Source organism: Melitaea cinxia, chromosome 10, assembly GCF_905220565.1.
Source record: "Melitaea cinxia chromosome 10, ilMelCinx1.1, whole genome shotgun sequence".
NCBI lineage: Eukaryota > Metazoa > Arthropoda > Insecta > Lepidoptera > Nymphalidae > Melitaea > Melitaea cinxia.
In genome coordinates, this window is record NC_059403.1 from 6,110,822 (window position 1) to 6,134,956 (window position 24,135).

Consider the following 24,135-nt stretch of genomic DNA (forward strand, 5'->3'; position numbering starts at 1 on the left):
ACCCTATCTCCCAAGTTGGACCAAATTATAGTTGCTTACAAAATTTGATAAAAATTGGTTCAGTGGTTTCGGGGTTAATCGCTAACATACATCGTGACACGAAATTTTAATATATATAGATTGTGTGGCAAATCAGTTATATCTATTTTACAATAAATATTTAGTGCGTCTAGTCAGTCTACATTTTTTTCTTATAACTAATTAATAGTCAGTGGATCACTTAATAGGTATTCCTTAAAATTATAATTATTTAAGCCATTTAAATAGACTTAAAAATAGTTCTTAAGATTAAGAAGCCTTTTTAGATAAATAACAATATACTTCTAGGAAGTTTTTGTTTTTTTGACTATTTTTTAATATATAATTTAACAAATTATTTTAAATATAATAAGCACCCCTGCAAAATTATTAAGAGACAGCATTCTATTACTTTAAAAAAAAAATTACGTCGGATATTACGCATAGACAGCATAGTATTATTAAGTTTTATAGCTCTAGATTTTTAAAGACATTGTTGAGACTTTAACATTAAAATATATATTTTTTTACTAAATATAATAATTATTTTTTAACTTTCAAATTTAATCAACATTATTTACAATTTTTATTCCATTATATATTCAACCTGAATAGTTTTAAGTTATTATACTATTAACAGCATTATTTTCTATTAATCATTACTGCCGTCTACTTCGTAGGTTATGTTCTTAATTATTTTAAGGTACAGTCAAATTTTAGATATAGTAAAGTTTAGTACTTTTACATTTGAAAAAATTTAAATTTTGATTTGTACTCTAATTAGTGTGATTACCACCTAATATTTTATAACTGTATCGTTCCAAGTCTTTCAGGACACAATCGAGGCTCCTATCAGCGTCAATCGTCAGCACTTCACAGCCAACCTCAGGGGAACTGAGCCAGTTCTCGTAGGATTCGTGTACCTGAAATTGTAATTATTTTAACACAATAATTGTGTTTATTCTCAAACCAATAAAAACTTACTTTAATTTACACCAACAAGTGATAAAATGAGAACATCTATACTAATATTATAAAGAGGTAAAGTTTATAACTTTGTTTGTATGTAGGGGGTAATCTTCGCAAATACTGATCCGATCATGAAAATTCTTTCACTATCAGAAAGCTACACTATTTAGGAGTGACATAGGCTATATTTTATTGTAATTGAACAAAAAATTCAGTAAATAAGAAAAAGATTAAAATATAATATCAAAATGGTAAATAAACTAGCGTCATCTATCGCTATTAGAAAACAATTTATTAGTCTGTCGACATTATTAATTTAGTCTTATTTTAGTCTATCGACGACGTATTCTTGATTAATTGTTTAAAAAATAAAATATAAAATTTTTAAAATTTATGACATATACACTTTTTCTTTTATAATATTAATATAGATTACTAAGAAACATACTTGTTCTAAATACTCCAGTGGTATCTCAGACTCCTCAGTTCTGCCTCTTTTGATCATTCTTTCCCAAACCGTTTGTGGTGTTGTCTTTAAATAAACTGGAATATGAAAGTGAAAATTTATTAATTTTATTATTATTAATTTTAGCAGAATTTTTAATATAAATACAAATTAAATAAATATATATCCGTATTCAAGTAGCTTTTGAAATCAATTTAGAATAATCACTTTAAAGTATGTATTAATTATAGCCAAAGTGTTATAATGTACATAGAAATGTAGATTTTGCTGAGAATATATTAATTAATATATTTAATATACACGCATAATGAGAACTTTGAGTCTAAATGCAGAGAATCGAGCCCATAACTAACTAACGAACTCTGCTGAGAATAATTAGCGAGAACTTTTTAGCAGGACAGTTACTCTGTTAAACTTGTTAGTACAATTGTATGTGCTAATACAAGAAAACGGCTAGTCTTTAGATTAAGACCCCGTCGAATTAATTTTGTAACAAAATTATGCCGATAAATGGTCAAATTTTGAAGTTAGATAGGTTAAGGTTATTTTTTTTTAATCGACAGGTCTTAATAAGACTTACCCAATAAATCCAGCAGAATTAAACAGATATATTTATAATTCTTCTGAATGTGTGTTTGCGAACTCAGAACTAATTTTGTTTCATTTTTTTCCATATCTGCTAAATTACATATAAAGATTACCACTACTAACCAATGAGATCTAAACTGGTGTCTAAATACTTTTCCGTGTACTCAAACCACTTCAAAAGCACTTGATATTCAGGGTCCTTGAGGAATCCTTGCTTCTTTGCATTTTCAACAAAGCAAAATCTACTGTTCTGGATAGATCTGAAACAATATAACACAAATTTAATATTATTTTAAAAAATAAAATATAGTAGAGCTTTGAGATATTATTGGATTAATCCTACAAATAAATAATTTGATGATGCTAGATGAATTGATAGATGTTTGTTTATCTTTCATACAAATTTTGTTGTCGTATTCTTTATGTAAGTAATTGGAAGATTCAAAACACAGCCTTCTTTATTTAAAAATTCTAAGGGATAGCAAATTACTTGACTAAAGTAAAGCACACAGCTAATGTGCTATACTTTTTTATATTATGAAGGTGCCAATCGTACAGTCTTCTTGAAGGTAAGCGTTATTGTACCCTATGGTTGCCTACAATATTGTGAGGGAAGTAAGCAATAGTCATAAACAATATTATTATATAGCTCATATAGATAAATAATCAGACCTTTCAAACAATTTGACTGTTATATTTTGGTTGCAAGGCGGGCTTGTCTGTATTTTGAGACGACTGAGATGCACATAATGCTGGAAAGCGAAGGTCCATTCTTTCATGTCACTGTACAGAAGACTGAGGAGGTTGTGACCGCTGACGTTGCGCCATTCTGATATAGGCTCCTGATTAAAATTATTTAGTATACTTTTATTAAAACGTACATTACATTTTTGACTGATTCTACTTACGAGTTGTTTTACAGTAATATATACGTTAATATACCAATTAACATAAAAAAATATACGAAATAAAAAATATATGAAAAATATATATGAAAGTCGAAAATGAAAGTAATTAATAAAATAGGCAGTCAAATTGACAGGTTATGTTTTTCCCGCCAATTATTCTTACTTACCGCATGTTTTTCGACGTTTGGGTATTTATCGAAATATTTAATGCATGTAGATTTACCCGATCCTATGTTACCTTCGATTGATACTTTAAAAGGTCTTTTATTTATTACGCGGGCGGTATTTGTTATTACTTTTACATTTGACATAACGATCAAGGTTTTGAGTTGTTATGCAAAGTTTTTTTTCAATAATATATTTATTTTATTATTATAGGAAAATGGGAAATTGGATTTGTTTAAATCAGTTATGAATACAAGTTAGTTAAAACAGAAATTTAAGAACAAAAATGCAAAATGTATTTGTTTATGTATACGAATTTCAAGTACATAGCACAGATAACCATACACAGTTACATACACACAGATAAAAAACAGATAAAAAACCATTATAATAATCGTTTTTTTTTGTTATAGACGTTTTTAAAATAACTTACTGTCACTTATTAAAATAATGAGAAATCGATTTTTATATTTCTTTCTAATGTTTACGCGAATTTTACTCATTTAAATGAAACAACTTTTTCGGATTTTATCGCGGCTTATTAACTTTTTAGATTCCCGACGTTTCGGATACTTTACAGCAACCATGGTCACGGGAGGACTGAGGTGTCAGACGTTACAAAGTCATTCGAAACTAACCGACATACATCAATATTTTATTTAGTTCTATCTACGCAGAATGCGCTAATTGAGTCTTTTTTTTTGGTATCGCAGGGGAACCTATTTATGGGTGATATCCAGGATGCCCGGGTAGGCATTCCTGGACCGTATGTCGGCTTCAGCACTTGGGGGTGCACTACCGACCAAAACCCCCGCGGGAGCCTTCAGCCGCTTTAATTGGAGGGTCCCGGACAGGCTGGCCTTGGCGAAAAGACCAGACTTCTCCTCCATGGGGACTGTCCGGCTTACCTCTGAACAATCAAGTCTTTAATCTGTGGTATATTATGCTTAGTTTTTGATTTAATTATATTAATAATGGTATCCCAAGCAGGTGGTAATAGCCAGCCATCTTCTCTATTGAAATTTGGATGTTTTTTTTAATTTCAATAGCCTCACGGATCATCCTTGGCTTGAATCGGTGTTCTTTTGCGAGGATCTGTGGTTTATCGAATCTAATATAATGGCTAGCTGTGTCTAGACTGTGTTCACAGATTGCGGACTTAGTATAGCGACGATGTTTCAAGTCAGCTATCTTATACTATTAAACGAGCAATTCTTGTATATATATATATATATATATATAGAATCTGGATCTCGGAAACGGCTCCAACGATTTTCATAAAATTTAGTATATAGGGGGTTTCGGGGGAGATAAATCTATCTAGCTAGGATTCATTTTCAGAAAATGTCGTTTTATCCCTGTTTTTAGGGAGCGAAAAAAATATCGTTAGAATGCGAAAGTAAATTTCGCATTTGTCAAGTTAGTTGCAATAGCTCGGTGGGAAATCGGTCGGTCGGGACCAACCGAGAAGATCATGGTTCAAATCCCCATGTCCCTGGTCAATTATTTTTTCTTTTTCTTTTTCTAATTGCACTGGTTATTTTTTATTTAAATAGGCTGTTCCTTTTTATTTATTTATTATGTCGGTAAAATCGAAAAATATTATTCATATTTTATCATTATTATTTTTTAATTATTTTTTATTTTTGATTTTTGATTTTTTATTTTTATTTATAGTTTTTATTATTGTCGGTAAAAAAAAATATTATTCATATTTTATAAATATGTAATTCGTAAATATGATTTTCAAAAAAAAAAAACGATTTGTTGGAGCGCCTATCAGTTTTGAGAAGCAATTACTCTCAATCTTGTAATTGTGTATTTTATATCAATTTTTAATTCATCGTTATTTTTTATTTTTATTTTGTGTTAATTAATTATTAGTAATTGTGTTTGCAGGCAAACGAAAAAAAAATCGACTTCAATTACATCGACAGGTAATACAATGTAGGTATACACACACGGAAAAATAGTCGAGAAATACGCATTATCAAAGATTACTCCAAAAGTTGTAATCAGATCTCGATGAAATATGACCACATGATAAATATCGGCTTTCGATTAAGTTAAAAATCATCAAATTCAGTACACCCAGTAGTATGTTAAGTATTATGTAGTTAATGTAAAGTTATGTGGATTTTCGAGAGTTTCCCTCGATTTCTCTAGGAGCCCATCATCAGATCCTGGTTTCATTATCATGCTACCACACCAGGGATATCTTCTTTCCACCAAAAAAAGAATTATCAAAATCTTTTCATAAACGACGAAGTTATCTCTGAACATACATTAATATATATACTAGCGACCCGCTCCGGCTTCGCACGGGTATAAAATATAATTATAGCCTATGTCATTCACTGAAAAAAAACGATTAATATCGATCCAGTAGTTTTGATTTATTCATTACTGCCTGTGGTCCGCACGCGTTAACTTTAGAGTAAAAGCCGGCAGGAGCTGCCGCAAACGCTACGTACCGCAATTTTTAAATCTACAATATCTTCAAAAATATTTATTTAAATCATATACTGTAAAGGGCCATATAGATCTATATTAAATCAACAATGTATTTAAGGTATTTAATTAGATAAGGATTAATGCTGTATTGATTAAAATCGCTTTGAAAATTAGCCATTATTTGTCGTAAAAAGTAAATGACAAAAAAATTTTATTGTGGGATATTCATAAGAGATAGACATATATACCATAGCGGAGTTTTCTGTAGAACTTTTCAATGTGTATGATACTTAGTACATTATTTTGATAAATCTCGTAGGGTTCAGGCTGCGTTTGCAATGTAAGCGGTAAAATTGTAATTATTTACGACATCACAATAGAAACCTCAAAAATAACAGTATATCTCCACTATTTAATGGATGTTATTATAGATATAAACCTTCCTCTTCAATCACTCTATCTATTAAAAAAAACCTCATCAAAATTCGTTGCGAAGTTTTAAAGATTTAAGCATACATAGGGACATAGGGACAGACAAAGCGACTTTGTTTTATGCTATGTAGTGATATATATATCGCAACTTCGGTGCAACACAACAGCTTATTTCTTAATTTTACAGGAGAGGACTTTTAATTTTTTTTTTTTCGCTTTTACTTCCTCTTTTCTGGATTATTATTTATGGTAGGTTTGAAATCTTTATAAAATTAATAGTTTACTTTCTTTGCTATAGTTTAAAAATCTTATATTAAATTATCAAAAAGTCCTAATAAAAGACATAACAAAAAAAGTGTCCTGAATTGTGACTTTGTTGCACCGAAGGTGCGATATATATATATTGAGTTTCCTTCAGCCGAATTGAGAAACCTCCTCCTTTTTTTGAAGTCGGTTAAAAAAGACTTCATCCAAACTGGCAGCGAATCATTTTAACTCTTTTCTACTACTAATCCTTCACGATTTACTAAAAATACCGAGCGGAGCTCGGTCACCCAGGTACTACTTTATCATATGGTAATATTGTGATAGTATTATCTACATACCGTTTGTAGAACCTGGGTATTATGGGCGAGGTGCACAGAGCAGTTTCCTCGAAGTCCTCCATAAATATGTCGGCAACAACGGGGGATACTGGTGAGCCCATCGCTACGCCATCTACTTGCTTGTAGAATTGATTATTCCACAACATGTAGCCAGATGTAACCGTGGGTGCCAAAAGCCATGTGTATGTCAGTGGAAGCCAAAACATACGTTCGTCTATAACTTCCGAATGACTGCATAAAATTGGATTATTCTTTTTTTGTGTTCTTTATTGTCAGGACAGGGTTTGTATAGAAGAAAATTAATCAATAAAAATCGACATAATTGTGAATGGAGATACGAATTTCGTCAGGCCAGCTAGTTTTATTTTATAAAGAACGAAAAACCTAGATGTTTTGAAAACCTATTCCCATTATGAAGGCTAAGTAATACTATTGTTAAAATGCTACCGACTTGCCTTTATTTAAAAATATTTTATTCAAACGTCTTTCGCTGTCCACAAATAAATATATTTGCTGAAGCGTAAATTCGAAATATGTCAGTGTACATGAAACGTACAAAATAGCGGTTGAGTTTCTCAAAAGAGAGTAGACGCTGACCTCATACAGTAAGATTTGTACAACCATTTTTTACAATTCTGGAAATGTATTAGAAATATCGTTTGGTGGTATTTAATTTTTTTCGTTTTCAATTACTTATTCGTTGTTTATTTCCTTAACATAGGTAGGTAGTTACATATTTTTGTTAAAGACAGCGAAAGATTTAGAAGGGTATTGAACTGTACTGCAACTGCAACGTGCATAAAATTCCATTATTTTTAATTGTTTTTGTTGCATTAAATTAGCAATTGTCGTTGCTTAGGTATCTAGATTTTTTTATTTTATTTTATTTAATAAAGAAACAACTACATCAACATAAAACAAAACACGAACGATTAATCTGATCGAGTTTGCTAATAAAAGCCAATATGTGTAGTGTAATAAATTATTGTATCTAATAATAATAAAAATACTCCTAGTAATATTTTGTAATGTAACAAAACGTTCAATAAAATAATATGTATATCAATTTTGGATATTATACAAGTGGTCATCACGGCATTTTGTATCTACCTATTTTATTTTAGGTTTTAAATTCATCTCGCGTTTAGCGGTGAACAAAACACAAGTGAGTACAAAAATTACTAATCCACAGCTATTTAAGTAAAATTAGAGCTGGTGGCATGAGAGCGGTTCTATTCCCTTTTCATCATAGGAGAAATTTGCTATAGTAAAACACAAATACTGCAAATGTTTGTACAACTTTAAGCAGATTATCTATTTAGCAATTACCACCAACATCCGAAATTATGTTGAAACAGTACGGTCACGTTGATAAACATGCTATTACTGTATTTGTTAACATATAGGTACGCAAGATAAGATAAAATGCGATGCTAGTTTTTATTAATTATTAATTTTTTACCTTGTTCAATTAATTGATATGAAAAACTAGATTTCTTTTAATTAAGTTACACTCTATTTATAAATAAGGCGTTGACTAAAAAAAACCGCTTAAAAACAAAACATTTCCTGTTCAATATTTTTAGGAAGTCGTTAATTATTATTTAAGTCCTAAGACAAGGAAAAGAATTAATTTTTCCAGACCTAATGTACAAACATTCAAATAAAAACAATTATTATAAGCTGCTTTCTTTTTTACGTTTTCCTTAGTTTCTTATAATTTTGTAAAAATCGTTTACCATTTCTTAAATTGGCTGTAACATGCTGACATCATAATCTACATTTCAAGTATAATTATTAAGTATAATATTTTACTTTATAATGTAATCATTCTTTACCTAAGACACGATGATTAAAAAACAACAAATTCTAATACAAAGTAATTTTTTTGCGCCTAAGGAAAGCAATTTAGTTAAACTTTATATTATTACGCCTAAACCGCGTCAATTAATTAAGTAGCAATTTTAACTTTATTAAAATTTCACAGCGGGACATCCGCTTCATTAAGTAATGGAATAATGAATGCATTGTCTGTCTTTCAGCACGTAACAACAAACTTCCCTTATAGCGCGGTTTCTTTTGTTTCGACAATTTTCATACACGATTATGAATTTTTTCTCGGGGTCCGCGTTTTATTAAAAAAACATACAGTTATGAAAGCACTAATTAGGAACAAATAATAACTAACACGGAAAGTTTTATTTGGATAATACTCAATCATCATCGTCATCATCATCATCATCATCATCATCATCATCCTATCAGCCTATCATTTCAGCCTATTACAGTCCACTGCTGGATATAGGCCTCCACAACTTCGCACCAAAAATGGAGTGAACTCATGTGTTTTGTCCATTGTCACCACGCTGGCCAGGCGGGGGTTGGTGATCGCAGGGCTGGCTTTGTCGCACCGAAGACGCTGCTGCCCGTCTTCGGCCTGTGTATTTCAAAGCCAGCAGTTGGATGTTTATCCCGCTATCGGTCGGCTTTATAAGTTCCAAGGTGGTAGTGGAACTGTATTATTCCTTAGTCGCCTCTACGACACCCACGGGAAGACAGTGGGTGGCTATATTCTTAATGCCATAACCAGACAGCAATAATACTTACTTAATAATTTTATATAAATATCGCAAAAATGAATTACTGACTTTGTACCTGTTTAACTTCGGAAATACTGCACCACACTGGATCGTTATTACCAAGACAAGGTTTGTGAAAAAAATAATAATATATCAGTCAGTTAGTAATAACTGAGGTAGGGCACAGCAAGAAATTTCCTGTTCAAAATATGGAGCAACCCAACTGGGGAAGTACCTCAACCTTACCGAAGATCACAGTTAAATAATACTGTTTTCAAGCAGTGTTGGTGAGTAAGGTTCTTAGAGCTCCTGGGGGAAATTGGGGAGAGGGTTGGCAACGCGTTTGCGATGCTTTTGGTGTTACAGGCGTCTATAAGCTACGGTAATCGCTTACCATCAGGTGAGCCGTTTGTCGACCTAGTCACACTTTTTTTATGTCACTAGGTCGGTAAATAAGCGTACGGCTCACCTGATGGTTGCCGACCCAATCCCTATGTAATGTAATATTATACATTAAATTAAAATACCTAAATAAGAGGGCGGCACTACGCCACTGCTAACTAGTATGCAATAATATCATCTCATATCCTTTTATGCTAATTTTGTGTGTAATTTCACAATGCTTTTGCATAAAACCCGAAGAATTAATAAAAGTAAAATCTTAATTTCTACTGAAAAAAAAACTGAGTGATTTGTAACAATATAAGTACAGTGTTAACAATAATTTCGTTTAAAGCTGTTATTTTTAACATTCTGTTTATTACATAATATTATAACAATTAATTTAATCTCGTGTGTATGGAAAGTCAAAATAATATAATAAATATATAATTCCGACGACTTTTAATTTCTACAACAATAAAAAAGGATAATTATTTTGAAATACTTTATTTTGTTTCTTTAATACTAACGACACATTACGTAGGTACTCTTTTGCAAATGGAACTTTAAACATTGACTTGCTAAAATATTAATAAATTTTTAATTGCTCAAAAGAAGATTCTACTTTAGTTTTTTAACAATAGTTCTGAAGTGTTTTTAAATAAGCATGTGAGAGTAAAAGGGTCAGGGTCGGTGAAGTATTTGTAGAAACACTACGAATTAGGGTTCTCTGACATAGATTATAAAAGTTTCAATGATTGACTACATACAAAAGATTAAACACACGAAAAACCACAAGAAAATAAATATTTAAGAAGAGATATGAAACGACTGCAAAATGTACAAATTTTTAAATTAAAAATAGAATGGAATTTTAAATTTCATTAATATAAGACGTACAAATTTTAGATAATTATAATGAGCAAAATTTTGCAATCGTTTAATATTATTTAGTGAGGAAGTTTTTATAAAAACAAAACGCATATATATATTATACACTTCAGCCTATCGCAGTCCACTGCTGGACATAGGCCTCCCCAAGTTCGCGCCACACATCCCGGTCTTCCGCAATCCTCCAAAGACCATTGGGGAGAAGCCTTCTTGCGAAGCTTAAAACAGCAGATGGCAGAACCGTCTGCTCTCGCCCTCAGGTCCGAGAAGAGGTTGAGAATTTTTATGGACAGCTGTACTCGTCGAGCGCACGCAAGCCTGCGACTTGGGACACCGAAGATCCACGGGCACCATTGTTGCGCCATTATTCGGAGTGTATCCCGGACTTCGAAGAGGATGAGATTGGTGCAGCGCTCGGGCAGCTTAAAAACGGGCGGGCCCCGGGGGATGACGGAGTTACCACTGAACTCCTTAAAGCCGCAGGGCGACCTGTCCTGAAAGCCTTGGCAAGACTATTTAACGCCGTCATCCACCGAGGTACCACGCCGGAGGCGTGGTCCAGGAGTGTGGTGGTGCTGTTCTTTAAGAGAGGCGATAAGTCTCTGTTAAAGAATTACAGACCGATCTCACTTCTGAGCCACGTCTATAAGCTGTTTTCGAGGGTTGTTACGAATCGTCTCGCCAGAAGACTCGACGAATTCCAACCACCAGAGCAGGCTGGGTTTCGAAATGGCTACAGCACCGTGGACCACATCCATACTGTTCGGCAGATTATCCAAAAGACAGAAGAATATAATCAACCGCTGTGTATGGCATTTGTGGACTACGAGAAAGCCTTCGACTCCGTCGAGACCTGGGCTGTCCTGGACTCTCTGCAGAGATGTCATGTCGACTGGCGATATATCGAGGTACTAAAATCTATGTACGACGCGGCGACGATGACCGTTCATGTCAATGACCAAAGAACAAGACCTATTTCCCTCCGGCGCGGGGTAAGACAAGGGGATGTAATATCACCGAAACTGTTTACCACTGCGCTAGAGGATGTTTTTAAGACCTTGGATTGGGGAGAACGGGGCATCAACGTCAACGGTGAATTCATCTCTCACCTTCGTTTCGCCGACGATATTGTCATCTTTGCGGAGACGCTGGATGAGTTAGGCCAAATGCTGGCCGGCCTAAACGAGTCCTCCCGACGTGTCGGTCTCTGTATGAACTTGGATAAGACGAAAGTTATGTTTAACAACCAAGTCATACCGATACCGGTATCGGTCGATGGTACCCTTCTCGAAGTTGTTCAGGATTATATTTACCTAGGACATACTATCCAACTAGGCCGCAACAACTTCGAGAAGGAGGCCGATAGGAGGATTCGGTTGGGCTGGGCGGCGTTTGGCAGACTCCGTCGAGTCTTCACTTCGAAGATTCCGCAATGCTTGAAGACAAAAGTTTTCGAGCAATGCGTCCTGCCTGTGTTAACATACGGAGCCGAGACGTGGACACTGACCAAGGGACTGGTCCACAAGTTTAAAGTCGCTCAACGTGCAATGGAACGGGCTATGCTTGGGGTCTCTCTCAAAGACAGGATTAGAAATGAGACTATCCGCGAGAGAACGAAAGTAACCGACATAGCCCACAGAATTAGCAAGTTGAAGTGGCAGTGGGCTGGTCATCTGTGTCGCAGGACCGATGGCCGTTGGAGTAGACGGGTCCTAGAGTGGAGACCGCGTCTTGGCAAACGCAGTGTGGGACGTCCTCCGGCCCGTTGGACCGATGATCTACGTAAGATTGCCGGTGTAGGCTGGATGAGGATATATATATTATGTATCACTAATTTCTTATAACATAGGCATCACTTAGCAGAATGGTAGTTATTTTAGTAGAAAGGTACGCAGCACGGAACGCGGGATAGTTATTAGTTAACGGGGCGGAGACTAACATCTTAGCATTCGATGGATTCCCGTGCGGGTACTGAGTCCATTGTGTGGCAGAGGGAGTAACTCAGAGCAGTGCTTAGGACTTGCGACCTAGGTGTAGGTTTAAAGAGATCCCCTTTGAGATGTACATCAACGCCACTTTCACTGCTCGAGTTGTCCGCCCTGCCTAGCCAAATTATAGATCGTTATGTAACAATTAATTCGTTTGCACAAATTATTTATTGAAAGAGTCTAGGTTGAGCTACTAACAGGATACCACAAGTGCACCGTACCAACCAAGAGCCAAGACTGCCTTAGCCGCGGTTGCACTGATCGTTTTATACACGTCAGAATAACTCGAGTAATATAATGAGTGAGGGTAGGTGACTTTCAAACGATGTGCTAGGTTGCGTGCTCGGTGCATCTGTTGTTTATAAATTCCTTGCTAACTGCGTACGAAAGCGCAAGTGCCGACATATATTTTAATAAATCATTGTCAATAAAATAAAGGTTTTAAGATAATTTAGTAAAGTAAATTTTGATTTTTATCGATAAATAATCCTAATAAAAAATGTATACCTGAATAATTATTTTCTTTATACCTCGATTAGTTGAAATTAATATTTTATAATAAGGAAATTCGTTCTTGTTCGCTGTCCCACGACACCACACGGTTTTTCCTTCTTTTATGTTCGTTATTGTCAGGATAAGGTTTCTATAAAAGAAAACTAAAAAATAAATGTCAAAATAAAATGAAATATTCACAAAAATATGGCTTTACAAAGTTCGCTACGTCTGTTAATTTAATATAAAGTATTTTAATAAAGGTCGTTCACTAAAAACACTTTGTTATAAAAGGAATATTGTTATTAAAAACGGCAGTCATATTGAGCAATTACATTTTGACTAGCCCGGTGGCGCAGTTTGTAGTGAGCCTGCTTTCTGCTCCGAGGGTTGTGGGTTCAATTCCCACCCCGAGTCTGGGTGTAATATAAATATTTATTTATATATTTATATATGTATTACTTATATGTATATTTATCGAAAAAAAATGTAGATATACCAGTCAGCTGTTACCTATAAAATAAGCATTAAGTTGCTTACATTAGGAACAGACGACCGTGTGTGTAATTTGTAGATATTTATTATTATTTATTACATATATTTTTATTTTAATAACGTAGGTAGGTTAAAATTGCATTCGTGACTGCGTAATCTAGCTCTAGACAAATAAAATTAAAACATTACCTTATTTTTACCTTATTTAAGCGTTTCAAATTCCATTTATGTAAAAAACTTTTCATGTTATCGTCTTAACAATAAAACGAATATTAACCGTGCATGTCTGACGAGATAGACCATTAAACTCTGTACATAATATATAGGTAAATTTTATCTGTCTCATTTTTATGATATTGCTGTTCGTGAATACAAAACATCGGCCATTGCAAATTTTATTCAAAGTCTTGCTACAATTTTTTCTCTACTCAATATAACTGTGAAATAGTGAAAATTAAAAATATACTGAGAGGCAATATTTCTACTAGATACTATATGGCATCAGACATTTAACTTTCATTTGTATAGGGTACGAGATCATGTATTGTGGTGATATCAAAATGTTATATGAATAAATAAATAATCTTTATGTATTTCAGTAAATATTTACTAATTTTTTTTTAACTTAAAACATTATTTACTACAAACAGTTGTGTCAAAAATTTTGACCGATTTTTTATCAATTTATTCAGGTGATTTTTCTTTTACCAATATAAAAATTCAATCTACTCGTACCTACAGCATTTTTTTGATGCAATACTTCGAAACAAAAAACGACAATTTAAAAACAAAACCAGAAATAGACTAGTGCTATATATTTTTTTTAATTTATTAAATGTCGAAATCTCTTATATTATTTATTTTAGTCACATGTGTATATCGAGTAATTAATGGAAAAAAACAATAAAAACATACAGAACCATTTTTATAACAGTTAAATTTATCCAGTGTCTCGGCGAGTCCCAGAAATAGTATTCGTACAATGCCTACAGTTTGACTGAATAGCTGTTGACATTCCATTGTCATACAGACAATGGGCGTGAGATTATTCTGTTTGTTTCATTTCATCGTTAGTAAAACTCGTCGCGATTGTAGTCGACTTTAGTTGGTTTGTTTTATATTTTTAAGGACTTGCACTTGCTGAGCATTATACTTTTTAGTTATCTATTTGAATTACATTTTTGATTTTGTATTATTTAGTATGAATATAGATAAGTAAGTAATCCGCCAACACCCATTGGAGCAGCGTGGTGAATTAAGCTTTGATCCTTCTCCTATATGGGGAAAGAGGCCATAACATAACATACATAAAAAAATATATATATACGGTCGAATTGAGTAATCTCCTTCTTTTTTGAAGTCGGTTAAAAATGATTTCAATTCATCCGTTAATATATTTACGTTTATGATAGTTCTTATCAAAGATTCTGTTATTTCGATAATGGGCACAATGTTGTTCGGTATATTAGTATTAATTATTTGTATAACATTGTTCAGAATTAGGGTTTATGTGTGATACACGCACTATTACCGTCGCTATTACTGCTAAAATTATGCGATGATATTGTTATAGCTATTAAATATTAGATTATATTGTATGATGAGGGCATGAACTCATATAAGTGGAACGTAATTTTGAGACTCGTAATATCTTGTTCTGATGTTAACTGCTTTATGCTTAACTAACTGAGATACGCGACTTCATCTACGATACTAATTATGTGTGTGTAGGAAATAATTTCGTTATTATTTCACTATAGTTACTCACAGAGTGGAGAGAGGCTTATGGATATAAGATTAAGCCTTAATTAGATTATCTTTTTAAGCTCCTGGATCACAACTATGGAAAACACGTCCAATGAGTGGTCCAGCAGTTTTTTTGTGTTGTCGAAAAAAATAGAATGAAAATACTTCTGTGACTCGCACACACAAAATAACACATAAAACTTTGATTAACGTTTAGTTCAATGCATTTACGTACCTAATTGATAAGTGAAATAGACATTTTTTATTACAGTACTCATAAATTAATTACAATTTATTATTATAATTTTATATTGTTTTCTGTACATACTTTTTCCATAATTTTTCATCTTACTTTCAATAATTTTGCCTAGAAGAGATTATTGTAAGCGATTAAATCACTTTTACATAACTCTATCAATTTGTGTAAATTAATGCCTTAAATGGAAAAAGAGGAGTTCTCTTTGCAGTGGGGCGCTATGTGCTGAAATTACTTAAAATTGTATGTATATTAATAAGTAAATAAACAATATTCTTACACGTAAAAAGATTAAAATTATACCGAATCTGGTTACGGAGATGTACGTGTTATGTTTGTTGTTGCCATTACACACGGAGTCACAATTACCATGTCAGAAGCACGCCATGATTAAATTTGTTCTCGTCGAATTACGAAACAACAGGGCGAGGCGTAGTCGAAATAAATTTAAGTTAAATTTCCACGTACTTTGACTTTTATTCCCGCTATTATTGCTGTCTTGATTTTCTCCGAGATTCCTTGAGCGAAATTAATGAGACGTGTGGGAGACGATGTTGGAATTTAAATTTGTTTATTTGTTACCATTGAGTGTAGAAATTGTATTAACCAATACAAAAAAGAATATTTTTTTTGAGTATATTGCTTATACGATAACTTTGTTGGTCTATTTTTCTTTTCATCACAAGTGTGGCTGACAAACGTATGTTTGGTATGACGGTAAGTGGACATTTTAGCCTGTGGACGCCTACAATGCCAAATTTCAAGAGCCTTGCAGACCATACCCTGATACCCTTCCCTACCCGCCAAGAGGTCTGGATACATTACTCAACAGAGAAATACAATACTACTTGTGATCATCACAGCTAATATTTTTCCACGATTGACGAAGTTATCGATTATAGTAAAAAAACAACAAGAAAAATGTAAAATAACAAAAACAGAATATTTTTGATTTTAAGCCGCGTAGCTTTTACGTAGCAAGTGTAGACATATTTTCTCAAGACGGCGTAGCACTTACGTAACTGATTGCTAACGTAGCAGTTCTAGATAATAGCTTAGTAGAAGTAACTTGAAATATAATCATGCTTGATCCTATTATAAGACTATGCATAATTATATAACGTATAATTGTGTTTGCTCGCAAACGAACAAAAACCGACTTCAATTACATCGACAAGTAATGAATACAACATAGTTAAACGAATAAATAGTCAACAAATACGCGTTCTCAAAGATTACTCAATAAGTTGTAATCAGATCTCGATGAAATTGAAATGTAATTACGTAATAAACATTAGCTTTCGATTAAATTAAAAATCATCAAAATCGGCACAACCAGTAAAAAGTTATGCGGTATAATACAACGTAGGTCGACGAAAAAATAGTCAAGTAAAAACGTATTATTAGATATAACTCAAAGAGTAGTAGTTAGATCTCAAATAAATTTAAATGGGACCAAATGACACGCACTACCTTTCGGTTAATTTTTTTTTTATCGAAATCGGTCAACCCAGACAAAATTTCTGAAGTAACACAAATAAAAAAAGTACAGTCGAATTGAGGACCTCCTCATTTTTTGGAAGTCAGTTAATTATGACATATTGGCAGGATGGCTTTATAGGACTTTTCTTGATATGTTAAAGTTTCAAATGAAATGTGGGACGTTGTAAAGTCGATTGAATTTAGTTTTAATACTTTAAAAATTCTACGTAATATAAAATTTATTTATTATAAGCAAAATTGAAGGTAGAAGTGGGAGACAGGAGGCGTGGCTTGGTCGTCGTTCGATGTTTTGAAATACTGAAGTGGCAACAATAGCAAGGAGGGTAGCAAGCACACCGCGGAGAGCTCACTTTGGCTCCGGCTCGCGTAGCGATCACTTGTTAGGCAGAACTCTTGAATTATATTTAATTTAATTGTTATATAGTTTAGTTTGTATTAAAGTAGTTCTAATTTTGCTATCTTGTTATATTTTTCGAATGAATATTAATTTTGTTAATAATTAATAAATGATTGTTTTTGTGGTATTATATTTTTTTATTGATAATTGAAATAATCGCTAAAATTATGTATATTTTAAGTTTCTAGGTTTTTTTTTTAATACAAAAAAAAACTATATAATAAATTATTTATCGCAATCGCAATCACGACCCGTGACTCGATATAGGTCATTAAACCTTGCAAAATAATGACATTTTAGTTTCTGTTTATTAGAATTTAAATTGAATTTTACATCGAATCGATTTTGATTATAAGATTCATGATTAATAATTGAAGTTCATTTTGTGTGAGACAATTATCTAATCTAATACTATTAAATGAGCACACGGCTCACACGATTTTCATGAAATTTAGTATGCAGGGGATTTCGGGGGCAATAAATCATTATAGCTAGGATTCATTTTTAGAAAATGTCGTTTTATCTCTGTTTTTAGGCAATGAAAAAATGGCTACAATATCGTTAGAATACGAAGGTAAATTTTGCGATCGTCAATGTAGTTGTAATAGCTCAGGCGGGATTCGGCCGGGAAGACCACGGTTCAAATTCCCATGTCTGATCGATTATTTTTTTTTTTCTTCTAATTGTACTCATGATTTTTTACTTAAATAACCAGTTCATATTTTTATTATTATGTCGGTAAAATCGGAAAATATTATTCATATTTTATAAATATGTAATTCGTATTTAAATATGATTTCCAAAAAACACGTTTTACTAAAAATACCGAGAAAAGCTCGGTCACCCAGGTACTGTAACTTAAACTAATAGGTTTGAGCTCGAAAATATTTTTTTTAATAAACTAAATTGCAATATATATATATATAATAGTAACACACTAGTACTACTCATAAAAAAATCTTAATACCTCTGTCATGGTTACTAAAAACATTTTTTAATAATTAATTGTCTTTCATTATCAAAGATAAATAAAAAAATATATGTTAAGAAATAGTACATAAATTTCCTATTTTTAGTATTAATACTAAAATAGTCCGGATAAACAAATATTATTTAGATGACTAGCCCGTTGGCGCAGTTTCTGGTGACTTTGCTGTCTGCTCCAGGGGTTGTGGGTTCGATTCCCGCCCCGAGTCTGGCTGTAATATATATATTTATTTATATATTTATATATGTATTATTCATAAGTAGGATTAGAACAGACGACCGTGTGTATATTGTGTAGATATTTATTTATTTATTAACAAACTTGTATAGATTAAAGTAATTTAATTTTAATTTTGTAGTAACGAATGTACTTAATAATAGAAATAAAATATTTATCTTGTATAATGCATTTTGCATTTCCCTTATTATATTGTGTTTTTCTAAGTTTCACGAGAGCGTCTCGGCTGTAAATTTAAAAATAAAGGTGTGAAAACAGCGCTCGAAGTTTCCAAGTACAGTGCATCTTCACTATCTTTATGATTATTGTGGACCGCATTTTTCTGTTTCAACGCTTTTGTTTGAAAATATTTTTACGAGACCGACGTCTTGTTTAAATGTTGGTTTGAAGTGTGAAAAAAAGGTAAAAAAATCAATTGCTCGGGCCATTTGGGGACGTTTATTTATTTACTAGCTGATAATTCGTATCGACATGTTTATTTTCGTGAGTTTATCAATTTTTTTTCATAATTATCTTTTATACTAACCTTTTTCTGTCAATATCGAGCAAAAAGAAAAATAATTATGCATTTCGACAATTAATTTTTTACACACATTTTACATTATTACACAACTATATAGAATCTAATGCGTGAAAGGCGAATTTGAAACCATACACACTTTTCTACCAATCGATCTCAAGACTGACAAGGGGCGTTGTGGTATAAAATAAATAAATAATTTAACTGAGGTAGGGCACAGCAGGAATTTCCTGCTCAAAATATGGAGCAGCCCGACTGGGGTAGTATCTCGACCTTACAGAAGATCACAGCAAAATAATACTGTTTTCAAGCAGTATTGTGTTCCTGTTGGTGAGTAAGGTGACCAGAGCTCCTGGGGGCATTGGGGATTGGGTCGGCAACGCGCTTGCGATGCTTCTGGTGTTGCAGGCGTCTATAAGCTACGGTAATCGCTTACCATCAGGTGAGCCGTACGCTTGTTTGCCGACCTAGTGACAAAAAAAAAAAAAAAAAAAAAATAATCTTTTGTCAGTTATTATCCCGTAAAATTAATTCTTAATAATATTGTAAAACTGAAAATGGGTTTGTTTATTCCACTTTCACGGCTTAGCGGCTTGATCGATCGCAACGAAATTTGATATACATAGAGAACAATCTGGAATGTATGACATGTTTCTGTTACATGTTAATCACTCAGTACTGTTGTTTGCGTTCTAGGACAACAACCTTATTTAAGTTATCAAAAAAAAAGTTATCAGAAAAAATATGTTAAGATATTATAATTAGTAAAAAGTAAGTTTATAAATTATTCGTCTGTTTAACCGACTTCAAAAAAGTAGGAGGTTACTCGATTCGACCGTATATACTAGATCGTTCAATAAGTCCCGAGACTAACCTGGAAATGGCGCATATATTAAAAACTCTTTTGATTTTTAAAAAGTACTGGCTATCAATACAAGAATATGTGTCAAATTTTTAAAAATGGAACAATAAAATTATTGATTTTGAAACATTTAAGTGACGCTACGGTTGTAATTTCGATACAATGGAAAAAAACGAGTTTCGCGTGTTGATAAAACATTGTTTTTTAATGGGAAAAAATACCGTTGAAGCACAGCAATGGCTTATAAAATGTTATGCAGGATCAGCTCCCTCTAAAGCAACCATTTGTCGGTGGTATGCCGACTTCAAACGCGGTCGCATGGACACCAATGATGGGGAACTCTCAGGTCGTCCAAATGAAGCAGTGACTCAACAAAATATTAACCAAGTCCTCAAAATCGTATTGGAAGATCGGAAGGTAAAAGTGCGAGAGATAGCCGAGATAGTGAAAATTTCAGCTGGTAGTGTTTTCACTATTTTACATAAAAATTTGGCCATGAAAAAGCTTTTTCTAAGTGGGTGCCGCGTTTGCTTACAACTAATCAAAAGGAACAACGTATCAATGTTTCAGAGCGATGTTTGGCGCTGATGAATCATAATAAAAAAGATTTTTTACGTCGGTATGTAACAATGGATGAAACCTGGATATACCATTTCACTCCGGAATCCAATCGGCAGGCAGCGGAGTGGAGAGCGGCTGGTGAAAGCCGCCCGAAGCGTCCAAAGACTCAGAAATCGGCCGGTAAGGTTATGGCGTCTATATTTTGGGATGCGCATGGAATACTTTTCATCGACTACTTTGAAAAGGGGCAAAATATAAATAGTGACTATTACATGTGCTTATTGGAGCGATTGAAGTACGAAATTGCGGATAAACGGCCTCACATGAACAAAAAGAAAGTGGTGTTTCACCAGAACAACGCGCCTTGTCACAAGTCCGTGAGAACGATGGCCAAAATTAACGAATTTGGCTTCGAATTGCTTCCTCATCCCCCTTATTCGCCAGACTTGGCCCCCAGCAATTACTGGCTGTTTGTAGACCTCAAAAAAATGCTTCAGGGTAAGAAATTTGACTCAAATAGTGAAGTTATCGCAGCAACGGAGGCTTATTTTGAAGCCAAAGACAAATCGTTCTACACACATGGGATATAAAAGTTAGAAAAGCATTGGAGGGACTGTATCGCTCTTGGAGGAGACTATGTTGATGAATAAAAATTAATTTTATAAAAAAGACCTTTTTTTAGTACTTAGTCTCGGGACTTATTGAACCACGTGTTATTTTTTAATGTATGTTCGGGGATAACGCTTATGAACCGATTTTGATAATTATTTTTTGTAGGAAAGGAGATATTCCAAGGGTATAAGGAAACCAGGATCTGATTATGGAATCCCAGAGAAGTCGAGGGGAACCCTCGAAAATTTGTTAATTTTTTTCGTCACATTGTATTACTTGTCGAGGTAATTGAAGTCGGTTTTTCTTCGTTTACTAGCAAACATAATTATTAATGAATGTCAAGAGAATTGCACAGTGAAAAGACTATATCGCACTTTTGATATATTTCTGATTTTAATTTTTCCAAAGGTGAAAAATGAGATAAAAATACATAATATAATACTTATTTCTTTAAAAATCAAGACAAATGGTTAAAGAGTTAAAAAGGCTTTTTAAATTTTGCCTCCCTTTTAGAGACATGAATTATATTTTCATAAGAATAGAGATGTCTGACTCAGACAAATAAAGTGGAAAATGTTGTAATGCAACAAAAACACCAGGAGAGACATACTCGTATGTGTAAAGACATATACGTAAATGTAAAACGTTGGTCAGGTTCGTCGTAAAGTCGACACGCACCATTATATGTGAATGCTAGTGTCGGTCTTCTAATGTAAGTGTACTCGTTCGAATAATGTTCAGACCGGTTGTAGCTTCGCATCAAGCTGGTTAAATATATTTAAGTTTAAATATTCGTAAGTATCATTTAACAAATAATGTTATTAATTTGTTACAAGAATTATGTAACTTAATTTTTTTTTTGTTTTGGATTTTTATGTCAAGAACAATAATAAATTAATATTTCAAATGAATTTTACGATTACCTAATTTTATTTGTCAGCTTTTGAAAGTGTATAACAAATAAATGTCTAGTAAAAGGTCACGATTATGAATTCGGTTTTCAAGTGAAATTTTTGTTTAGGATTTCATTTTGTTTGAAGGACCTTAAGAAAATCAACAAGTCTAGAGTGGAATTATCAAATAATGCAATACATGCCAGGAAAGTACCTTTGTCCAACCAAGATACATATACAGAATGAAGCAGTAACAATTTATCATTGACCTTGTGGAAATGAATATTTTAATTTCGATTAAATTTGTTTTTCAAATTGATTAGGATTTCCAATTAATTATATTATTTATTTCAATAAAAACCTTTTTCGACCCAATAAAATAATATATCAAAGTAATTCCCAAAATTAATCAATATTAATACGGTTTTCATTCCGTTGTGCTGGCGATGTGTAATATCGTAAAATTTAGAGATTTGAAACTCTCATATAATTTACTCCTGAGTATATTTTAGATTGGATTTTATACTAAATCGTTGGATCGTATTAAAGAATTCTTTATTAAAAGACTATATTTTAAAATTAAAATTTTTAAAATATATTTTTAAAATTAAATATTTTATAAGATTTAAAAAGCAGCCATGAACAACAGTACAGTGACCTTCGAAGCTATATTCTATTTACACGACATTTCTTACTAACTGTTCTCGCGGCATTTCTTGCATATGATAAAGATAAAGTTAAAAATGTAGGGTGGTTGTTAATTTTACGTACTATTATTGATCTGATATATTGTTATATTAAAACACAAGCATTAAGTCATCCTAATGGAAAAGTCCTGATGATAAAATATGGTAGATATATTAAGCATTACATTTGATGAATTTAAACTAAGAGCACAATACGCAGTACATTAGAGTAACAAAACTATGTACCTATATACTTTTGTCTTAATAAACATACATAAACATTGAAGTAATTTTACGTATACTAAGAATTCTCCATGTACGTACAACGTCTTCTATTATAAGAGCTACACAAGCCATCAGTCCCCGTTGTAACAGATACACGTAATAAAACCACTAGATAGACCGCGTCCGAACTCAATCGTTCCGGAAATTGTTCTCAGACGTTTTGATTTAGAAAACGTTACGATTGCCAAGTGGAGCGGTTCTCGGAATTTGTTTTAAAATATAAATGCATATCTTCTATCTAACTCAGATATTTAGAAAGGCAAAATATTACTTATATTTTACTTGCTGTTTGAATTATTTATAATTGTATATGTATGATTACACAAATTATATTAGCATCAAATTTTTAATTAATATTATACGCGTAGTAGAATTTTTAGCTGAAACTTTTTATTGAGGTAGGATACTGCACTAAATATCTTCTGATTGTTAGTGGTGTTCCTATGATGAGTGAGATAGCCAGAGCTCCCGGGGTTTGTCAGGGAAAGTGTCGGCAACGCGCTCGTAATGTTTCTGGTAATGAAAACGTATATAGTCTGTGGTAACCGCTTACCATCAGGTAGACCGTAGCTTGTCACCTTTGTAGTATAAAAATCTACTTTATTTATATACAGTAGTACTAGCTGACCTCGCAAACGTTGTTTTACCATATATTTAATTAACCTTCTCAATCCCTTCCCCCTTATAACTTATAGGAATGAAATATAGATGTTGGCCGATTCTCAGACCTACCCGATATACACACAAAATTTCATAATATTTTATTAACCCTCTTAACCCCCTCCCCCCTATAGCTTAAGGGTTTGAAAAATACATTTTGTTCGATTCTCAGACTTACCCGATATGCACACAAAATTTCATGAGAATCGGTCAAGCCGTTTCGGAGGAGTTTAACTATAAACACCGCGACACAAGAATTTTATATATAAGATAATACATATGTTATAAAATCAATAAAATTACAATAGTAATTTACATAAGTAAAGTACATCTTAGTAACAAACAGTCGGATAGACGGACAGACAAAAGAGACAAGAGGACAAGCAAAGGCAAGTTTTAAGATTAGCAATACGAAAAAGAAATCTTTATTTTTTAATTTTGTTATATCGCAACTAGCTGTGCCCGCGATTTCGTCCGGGTAATAGTGACTGAACAGCA

At 32.9% G+C, this 24,135-nt stretch overlaps 1 protein-coding gene and 1 long non-coding RNA gene across 2 annotated transcripts; one reads left to right on the forward strand and one right to left on the reverse strand.

The window, feature by feature from the left end:
• Window positions 1-794: 794 nt before the first annotated feature.
• LOC123657209 (deoxynucleoside kinase-like) lies at window positions 795-3,260 on the reverse strand. Its single transcript, XM_045592787.1, has 5 exons — window positions 3,117-3,260; window positions 2,714-2,883; window positions 2,165-2,301; window positions 1,436-1,530; window positions 795-941 (listed from the first exon to the last, which is right to left on the reverse strand). The coding sequence occupies exons 1-5, from the start codon at window positions 3,258-3,260 to the stop codon at window positions 795-797; spliced, it is 693 nt and encodes a 230-aa protein (XP_045448743.1).
• An 18,504-nt stretch (window positions 3,261-21,764) lies between these two features.
• Window positions 21,765-22,308, forward strand: LOC123657303. The gene is made up of 2 exons (XR_006743683.1): window positions 21,765-21,907; window positions 22,135-22,308. It is a non-coding gene; the product is annotated as an uncharacterized LOC123657303 (long non-coding RNA).
• Window positions 22,309-24,135: the final 1,827 nt, after the last annotated feature.

Coding starts and splice junctions, on each gene's coding strand:
- LOC123657209 (XM_045592787.1), bottom strand. CDS start 3,260: ATGTCAAATGTAAAAGTAATAACAAATACCGCCCGCGTAATAAATAAA. Junction 2,884..3,116: donor CAAACGTCGAAAAACATGCG/GTAAGTAAGAAT, acceptor AATTTTAATCAG/GAGCCTATATCAGAATGGCG. Junction 1,531..2,164: donor CACCAGTTTAGATCTCATTG/GTTAGTAGTGGT, acceptor TTCATATTCCAG/TTTATTTAAAGACAACACCA.